This window comes from Carettochelys insculpta, chromosome 4 (assembly GCF_033958435.1).
Source record: "Carettochelys insculpta isolate YL-2023 chromosome 4, ASM3395843v1, whole genome shotgun sequence".
Taxonomy (NCBI): domain Eukaryota; kingdom Metazoa; phylum Chordata; order Testudines; family Carettochelyidae; genus Carettochelys; species Carettochelys insculpta.
In genome coordinates this window covers 50,222,148-50,231,358 of record NC_134140.1, presented here as the reverse complement: position 1 = coordinate 50,231,358, position 9,211 = coordinate 50,222,148, and the positions used below count along the sequence as shown (strand labels likewise).

Genomic DNA, 9,211 nt, shown 5'->3' with positions numbered 1-9,211 from the left:
CCTTTGCTACCTCCCAAATGCCTCCTGTCAAAAAGGACAATCACAATTACCTAAGTATTCGCTGAAGGTGTCTCTAGTGAATTTCTTGGCCTCTGCTCCTCCACCCAGGTTGTTTCCTCTGTACTAGGAAACAATCTAGCCCAAATAATTTACACTTATACGAGCCATATCTTGCAGGCAAAATAAACTCCCCCATGAGTCAGAATGGGACCCACAAAGCTATACCCTGTGTATGTACCTGAGTTGAAGAAAGGTGATCGTTTTTAGGGAGCAATAATGAGATTCATTTTAATTTAGTTTTCTTCTTTCATTAATGTTGTTATGACAAGTTATGACATATGTTGTTAGGACATGTACAGTTCCATGTGAGCTGAAAGTAACATTTCCTCTGGTCATTTGGTCTTTGAATATCCGTGTTACACAAAGTAGGCGCCCTAATGTTTTATTGCCAACTTTGGAATGCTATTAGAAAATGTTTCGACCATACCAATAGCTCTTACCCTCTTCCATACCAGGTTCCCTCTTCCAAAGTCATCTTCCGGTCTAGCCAGGATCTAGCCAGAACCTGTCACATCCTGTATCAGTGCAGGATGGGCAGGGTATTTCTGATCTCCTGATACCTTGTTCATGTTCCTTATCTTGAGACCTCCTTATATTTCTTGCTTCAGTTCACAATGAGTTAGTTATGAAAAATAGATAATATATCAGATTTTTTCCAATTGTAGCATCATGAGAAAAAAAATCAGGATTTCTTCTTCCCTGCTCTCCCAGTGATGGCCACTGCCTGCTCTGCTCAGTTTCTTCTTTTGCTTCCCTACCCATCAGTTTTACGTGCTTCTCTGTGGAGTGATTTCCCAGTCCCTAATCTCACCCCCACAAACATATTTCGAGTGGGATGCAAAGTGAGTTATTTGCAACTAGGGGATGGGCAAATAAACAACAGCAACCAGGCCAAACACTCTGGGTACTCTCCTAATACTGCACGGTACATTCCTCTGGAGATTGCCAGGCCAGAAGGGTCATGGATCATGGAGTCTGACCTCCTGTATAGCACAGGCCATAGACCCTCCCCACAAGGATTCCCAGGGGACATCTTTCAGGAAAACCTCCTGTCTTGATTTGAAAATGGGCAGTGAGAGAGAATCCAGCACCATCCATTCCAGCGGTCCTCACTGTTAAACAGATCCTCGCACCTCATTTCCAGTCTGAATTTACCCAGCTCCACCCCCCCGCAATCACATTATCTCACCTTTCTCTGATAGGCTGTCACTATTTCTCTAACCCTTTGGGCCACAGCCTGCTCTAACCTTTGGGTCTTGTACAGTGCACACTGTCAGCCCGGAGGGCCTGACTCCGTTCTGCAGCGCAGCTTACACCAGCATGAAACTGGTGTCAGGCAGCCCTGAATCAATCCCTACCTCCCTTATCCTGCCAGCGACTGAGCTTGCTGATTGGATTCTCCTCTGACCTCCACCTTCACTCTGGTTCACCTTCAATGACTGCAATGCAGTTTCTCTTGATTCCTGCCAGAGGAAATGAGAGGGGAACCAAATGCATTGATTTCATTGGGAGCTGGGAGTGCTAAATGCCTTGCAGAATCAGGCCCTGCGCAACCATCAATAACTGTGCGTGCTCAGCCTGGCTTATTTCTAATTGCCAGTCTGCTAGAGGGCATGGTCTGAGGAACCCCAGTGGTGGCTGAGAATCCCATTGCTCTGGACTGTCGTTGCTCTTGTGCACCAGGGCCTGAGCTGGGAACCTAGGGTGCGTGGGAGCTATTCACTTCTGCTCTGCCAACCCTTGGGAACCTAATTATCCACCTTCCGATTAGAAGTGGGGCAGGCACTTGAGAGAGGCGCCCCAGGCCGGAGTGCTGCAGCCCCCAGGAAAGGAGGGGAAAGAAATCGTGGGTGCAGGAGGCCTGTTTGGCTGGTGGGTTTTTTTGCCCTCCCAGGAAGGCTGCTGTTAAAACCCCTCTGGCCACAGAGGGGGACGTGAGCAAAGGGCTGCAACAGGGGGTGAAAGCGTGGCTGGAGCAGAGCGCGGCCGGGACATTGGCACAGCCCACCCGAGGCCAGGTGCTGGGGGACTGTCCCAGCGGGGATCTGCCAAACGTGCCTCAGCAGCCCGAGGAAAGGCAGCCCGGGCTGGCCACGGAGCGGCTCAGCTTCCAGCATCAGGCAAAGCGCCCGGCCTCCGCCCTCGGGCCCGGCCTCTCCGCAGCCAGGCTGCCCAGCTGGGATCTGGCTCACCGGTAGGCCGGGGCCTCCCCTCCCCGGCTAGCAGCTCGGTCTCACGCCCTGCCCTGGCCTCCGCTAGCAGCGGCCGCTCGCACTGCCGGGGCCCCCTGGGAGAGATCCGCCAGTCCCAGCCCGGGCTGCACTCTAAGCCTCAGGCCCGGAGGGCTGGAACGCCCGAGGGGCGCCGCCTGGCCCCCTCCTCCTCCCGAGCGCCCCCGGGGAGCGGCCGCGCGCTGCAGAGGCCAGGCCCAGCTCGTGGGGCTCAGTGGCACAGAGCCGCGGGATCGGGCCCTCTAGGGACCCTCCCCCGCCCACTCCGGCCAGCAGCCCCTTCCCTTGGCCTCGCTGGGGGCGGCGTTGCTCCGCGGTCAGTTCCACCCTCGGTGACCCGCAGCTTCCAGCGGGCGGCTCGCCCAGCCCAGCCCAGACCAACCCAGCCCCTCACGGCGCGGGGCTCCCGGGGGAGGAGAAGCGCTTCCTAGCGCCGGCGCCCTGCGGAGAGAGGGGGCCCTGGGTTCCGAGCCGGGAGGCCGGGGTGCCAGGAAAGGGCCGTACTCAGGCTGGCAGCGCGGGGCCTTTATTGGCATCGGTGCCGGGCTCAGCCCCGCGCAGAAGTACAACCAGCGCCCCACGAGGCCTCTTCACCCCCCTTCCTGGGGCTGCGCTCAGCCCGGGCCCCAGCCTGGCGCTGCCACAACTAACCCTGCCGGGGGGGTGGGGCGGGGGTCGCTTCAATAAATAGAACTATAATCTCCTATCAAGCCGGCCAGGTGCAGCTGCGCCGGTCCCGCCGAGCCCTCCGCTGCCCGGGGCAGCCCCGCCACGGGGCTGATCAGAGCGCTGCTGCCCCCGGCCCTCCGCGCGGCTGGGGCTGCGAATCCAGCGCCGGGTGTGCCTGGCGTGGGCCCAGCCGGGCCAGGGGGCGGCAGCTGCGGTCAGTCGCCCGGGCCTCCTTCCCCCTGGAGTTCGGACGTACCGCGGCTCGCTCCGGGGACCTCAGGCGTCCCAGCGCGCGGCCGGGGCCGGGCCGCGCTTCATAAAGGGGAGATCGCCTTGTCCTCGGGGGCCGAGGCTGGGGATAAAGACTCTTCGTCCTCGGAGCGGGGGTAATGGCCCGGGTTGCCGGCGCACTTGCAGGCCCCGGGGGCGTGGCGCGGGCCCCCCTTCCCTTCCTTCTTGTGCTTCACGCGGCGGTTCTGGAACCAGATCTTCACCTGCTTCTCGGACAGGTTCAGGTAGGTCGCGATCTCGATCCTGCGCAGGCGGGACAGGTACATGTTGGAGGCAAACTCCCGCTCCAGCTCCAGCAGCTGCGTGCTGGTGAAGGCCGTCCTCATCCGCTTGCCGTTGGCCAGCGGGCCGCTCTCGGCGCCTCCTGGACGGCAGAGAAGCCAGGGCTGAGTGCCAGGGGAGCGGGAACCCCGAGCCCGCCCTGCCTCCCTCCCCGCCCAGGCCCCGTGGCACAGCCGCAGCAGAGACGCGCCCCGCCCGGGGGCGCGGCATGCACAGAGCCTCCGGTTACCTGCAGCTGGCCCACGCCCAGTGGCAGCAGCCCCCCCACCTGCCAGTCAGCCCGATCCGCCCCGGGCCCAGCCAGCCCTCCCCAGCCCACCTGTGCGGCTCTGCTGGCCCCTGGGCAGCCCCCACCCCCGCGTCCTCGGGGGGCACCGCCGCGAGGACCCTCCTCCCCCCCGCCGGCCGGCCCCGCTGACTCCTACCCATGCCGAGGCAATGGAACCTCCGCGGATCGCTCGCGCTGTAGGTGGCGGCGCTGCAGCCAGGTGCGTGGTGCGCCGGGTGGCCCAGGGCGGCGGCCGAGCTTGGCGGCTGCGGGTGCGGCGGGGGCGGCGGCGGGTGGCCCATCCTGGGGCAGTAGGGGGCCCCCCCGCCGCCGCCGCCGCCCGCCCCGCGGGAGGAGTGCAAGTGGGAGGTGACACAGAGCGGGCACACGCAGAAGGAGCCGCTCTTGCGGGCCGGGCAGCCGGGCCCGGCCACCGACATGACCAGGGGGGCGGGCACGCCGAGCGGGATGAGGAAGTCCTGGCCGGGCGGGTGCTCGGGCAGGGCGGGAGCCGGCCGCGCGGAGTCCTTGATGATGAGGGAGTCGACGTAGAAGGAGCGGGACATCGCGGAGGGCTGCGGGTCGGGGCGGGCTCGTCCCCCCGGGCCAAGGCGGGTGGGGAGCGGCCGCGGCAGCCCCGGGGCTAGCGAGAAGGTGCCTCGGGCGGAGGAGAGCTGAACGGCAGGGTCCCTGGAGAGGGCCGGGCTTACAGTCCCCCGCCTGGATCCCCTGCTCCGGGGTTTTATAGCCACTACTTCACACGTGATTGCTGAAAGGGATGCAGCTCTAAACCCCCTTGGCTTCCCCTCCGGACCCTCGGGATAGGCTGCCCGGGCTGGAACGAAACGGGCGGGGGGCAGGGGCGGCTTTCTGAAGTGCGCGTGTTTTGTTAATTTCACCAGGACCTCGCTTCTCCGGCTGCCCCCAGCAGCGATCGGAACGGGCCGCCCCGGCGGGGCCGGTGCAAACACCCTGCCCTGGGAGGGCTTGGCCGCGGGTTTAAAATAACCGCGTGGAGGGGGGGGTTGGGCCCCGGCTGCCCGCCTAGGGCGAGAGCAGGGACACGTGAGGAGAGGAGGCTGGGGAGGCTTTCGGGTGGTGGAGCAGCAAGTCACTTTCTCGCGCCGACCAGCCCTTATACTGTGAATTCTGTCAGGCAGGAACCGTGTCCCGTTACACCCGGATACCACCTAGTACCAGTCACTGCAACTTCTGCGGGGGCCGCCTCGCTGTTCGTCCCGTTACCCCTAGAGAACGATTCTAGGTGCTTTGTCCAGGAGCCCGCGGCCCTTCTCCGGCCCGGGAAGCGCATCAAAGAGCTATTCCCGAGGGGAGGGGTCGGGAAGGTGTTTTTGAAACGAGTGAATCCTGTCAAACTGGTAATTAGCTCAGCGGCCGGAGCCTTCCAATAGCCGGGCGCTTCTCCCTCGTCAGAACGGAAGACTTCCAAGCGAACGTCCAGGATCGTCTCAAAGCTTCAATTGGAACGCGCCACGCGGAGAGCAAATGCCAGCGAGGGGGCCTTTGATCCCCACCCGGCCCGCCGAACCGATCGTTCGAAGTGAAATTGGATCAGCAGCGAAACAGGGCCGGAGACACCCGAGCATTTCAGCTCTCGGGAAGGAACCAAGGCGCTGGCAGCATCGCTGGTCTAGCGGGGGGAAGGCACTTCCAGCTGCAGACCTAACGTCGCTTTCCTGGTGAGCCGCCTCCAGTCCTCAACTGTAAAGATGACAACGTGCCCAGTTCCCCTTGACGCTGGGATCGGGGCTGACAGTTGCATTTTACAGCAGAAAACTCTCCCTCGCCGCCTGCTAGCGCAGACCCCTGAGTCCTGAGCGCGTTTCAAGGTCCGGGGCGGGAGGAAAGGAACAAATACGGTGACCCTGCAGGTCCCTGGGCGACGGGCGTAAGGCAAACGGGCCCGCTGTTTAAACTGATCTCGAAAGCAAACACAAAAAAGCTTGCGCCTCTGCTTGCGCTTCCAGCCAAGGGCTGTTTCCTCGCCTCTGGGATAGGCACATAAGGGACCCCTCAAAAGCCCGGGGCCCCCACCGCCCTGCTTACGGGTCGCAAAAGACGCCCGGGCTGTGATTTCTCCCGCAGTCGCGCAGGGACACGCGAGGAGAAGCAGAAATCGATCAAGATCGTTCTGAAGCGGGGCTGTCAGGTCATCCGCTGGAAGCCCTCCCGTTCCATTGCGGGGACGCCCCGCACCCGCAGGAGCTGAGGATTTATGGATGGCAATTAAAGTTTTATGAATTGCAGCTGAGACTGGTTATGGAGCTATTCGAATGTGATTAGAATTCAATTAGAAAGTGTTTACTGGAGCCTGGGTCTCTGGAGTGTAAACAGAGAGCTATTCCAGAAATGTGTTAATCCAAAATCTTGTGACAACAATTAGGGACCTGCCGAGTTGAAGGCAGGTCAGCTCCAACCTTAGCTAGCGCTAGCAAAGCACCTTTACAAACTAACCCTCCGCAGCAGGAGAGCAGATCAAAGGCTCAAAACCCCCCGGAAGGCAGGAGCTTGCGCTAGAAAGGGAGACATTAGTAAAGAACGATTAATGAAAGCAAAGCGCCCTGTTAATACGGTTAAAGATCTGGGCGCCGGTTAAACAGAAACTGACCGGATCCCTAGACTACCTAGGCCCAATAATACAAACCAGCAGTCAGGTAGCAGCTTAAAGAGTAACACAATTTCTTAGGGGATGAGCTTTCGTGGGACAGACCCACTTCTTCAGACCTAGAGAATTTCCAGCCCAGACTCCACCTAATAGTATCTTTGGAAGGTAAAGGTGGTAAACTAGTTGTGTGTCATCCCCATCACCCATAAAACAAAACAAAACATAGAGCTGCACATTTCAGAGCTGGAAGGGACCTCAGGAGGTCATTGAGTCCAGTCTCCCGCCCTCTTGGCAGGACCAAGCACCAGCCCTTTCGCCCCCCCCTTCCCCCCAGACCCTTAAATGATCCTCTCCAGCATTGAAAACCTCACAGCCCTGGGTTTATTCAGCTATCCCTCCTGTACCGGAGCTAACGTTCATTGGCAGTGGAAAATACTCTTGTGAAGCGATACCCCATAGGCAGGTCATACACACATGTCTACATTCGACAAATAACTTCGAAGTAGAGCGTCTACACGCGCCCTGCTTTGAAGTGAAACTGGGGAGTGCAGGAGAACGCTGATCAATCCCGAGAACCTTTCCCCAGCTCTTCCCGGGCGCTACAGCTTTTACCGCAAAGGCTGGAGAGTCAGCTGGGGTTTACAAGAAGCTCTCCGAAGCGGGCCAGGCGGGCTCTGCTCCGCTAGCGCTGATGGGAGCGGGGGCAGTGGCCTTATTTAAGGACAGTCAGACAGCGTAAGACTCAGATCAGGGCCTGGCTGGGTAATTGCTATAATAAACCAAGGGCAGCGATAAAAGAGGCGGAAAAGAGCGCTGGCTGGGGAAGCTTTCCCAAGCCAGGCGGAATGATGCAAGGCGCGCGCCCGCAGCCCAGCGCCCTCCTTGCAGTTTTATTTTTCCAATAATTCTGTCCGATAAAATTTCATTGCCCATTAAGTAATCCCCGAAATGAGAGCTCTTATGAGCCTATAATGAGCTCTAATTGCCACGACTAGTCGAGCCACGTGGAAGGATTTAGACGGTATTAAGCGGTCGGGTACAGAGCACAGGCTGTTACCTAGCCATTACTTTCATAATTCAAGGAGAAAATTAGCCCTTTTAAGGGGAAATCCTTTGATTCCCTTCATTCTGCTCGGGGTGACAGAGTATCGCTTTGTCTGCCTTTAGTTCAAGGCAGTGTAACAAATGAGAATGTAACGAAATTGCTGTTCCCTTCTTAAAGCCGAGTAGTTCAAAAAGAACATCAGCCCGGCGTCGTCCCCCCCAGCCTGACACCCCCCCCCCCCAAATCCAGCTTCTGCTTTGCCCACACAGACCCGGATCCGGCTGCGGGAAGGAAGGAAGCACCCAGACAGAGCAGGGCAGAGGGGCCAGTTTACAAAGAGCCAGTGACCAAGCTACTCCCAGTGACTGGCGGGTGATAGCCAAAGCTCCCTTTTGCAAAGCAAAGGAATGGACGGCTCGTGCGTCAGGCTCCCATTTCTCTGCAAATCGGACTTGGGTTTGGTTATTCGCTTGCAAATGATCTCGAAGCGGGGTTTTGTTAGGTGCACACAAGCAGAAGACAGGACGTGCCCCCAGCGCCCATTAATGAGGTCATTATCAAAGCGTGAACAAGTCTATTAATGTTTTATTGAAAGCGCATCGTTAACTTGTAGCCATCCTTTTCTGAGAGTGGCATTGTAATATTGCTGTCTGTGGCACATCTTACCCAATATAGCCCGAGATTTCTCCATTATCTGTAACCAAGCAACACTTTCTGAATACCAAAAATTGAAAAGAACCGCTTAGTCTTCGAGAAAGTCCTCAATAATAGTGGAAAAGAACAAAGATCCAGGAGACAACAAAATGCCACAGGGGTGACTTTTCATGAGCAATTATCTCTCATTAATCAGCAGAACAGCTGCAATATTAATTTTCCCTCTTTCTTCCTCCCTTTTCACAGTCCCCAACATTTGAATAATCATAAATTTTGATTTCATGGAGCAGCAGCATTGCCAAGGACCTGAGGATACACGCGACCCACACAAGGCAGAGACGTCTCAAGTCGGGCTTGTTTCAAGGCTGACAAAAAGTAAAGGGGGAAATAAAAAAAGAGGAAAAACTGTCCCTTCCCCCCCATGTCTGTTTCACTTAGTGAGATACACATCGCCTAGGGCTGGAAGGGACCTCAGGAGGTCATGAAGTCCAGTCCCCTGCCCTCTTCGCAGTACCAAACACCAGCCTTTTCTTTTTTAATCTATTTGCCCCAGATCTCTTAGTGGCCCCCTCCAGGGCTGAACTCACAACCCTGGGTTTAGCCCGCCAGCGCTTAAACCACTTATAGCAGCGTAATAGGAAAACACGTAGCAAGTGGCTGAAGAGTGGGTGTGTCAACATCCTCATCTGCGTAACTTCCAAACATTAAGCCACGCCTTGCAGACCTGCCCAAAGGGGCAATCTTCGGACATAACGCTCATTAGAGCGCACGGAAAGGCCCCAGCCTTACAGGAAAGCAGCAGCGCATTCCGCCGCAGCTGCGCCCGAGGTCTCTTTTCAGGGCTGGGGCTCTGCTTGCTACGAGGCTCTGGAGCAGGGCTGGAAAACTCGGTGCCCCCGAAGATAAAGAGGTGGCCTCAAAACGCCTGTGGGGGGGTTTCACAGGCGCTCATAACTGCCAGGCTCCGGCCTAACCACCTTTGGGGGGGAGCGTGGTGGTTTACGCATTGGGCACCCAGCCCCCAGGGTTGTCAGTTCAGCCCCAGCGGGGGCCATTTAGGGATCTGGGGCAAACAGTTACTTTTT

The 9,211-nt window shown here is 58.0% G+C and overlaps 1 protein-coding gene across 1 annotated transcript; it reads right to left on the bottom strand.

The window, feature by feature from the left end:
* Positions 1-375: 375 nt before the first annotated feature.
* GSX2 (GS homeobox 2) lies at positions 376-4,575 on the bottom strand. Its single transcript, XM_074991812.1, has 2 exons — positions 3,959-4,575; positions 376-3,615 (listed from the first exon to the last, which is right to left on the bottom strand). Exons 1-2 carry the CDS (start codon positions 4,365-4,367, stop codon positions 3,275-3,277), a joined length of 750 nt encoding a protein of 249 aa, XP_074847913.1. The 5' UTR covers positions 4,368-4,575; the 3' UTR covers positions 376-3,274.
* Positions 4,576-9,211: the final 4,636 nt, after the last annotated feature.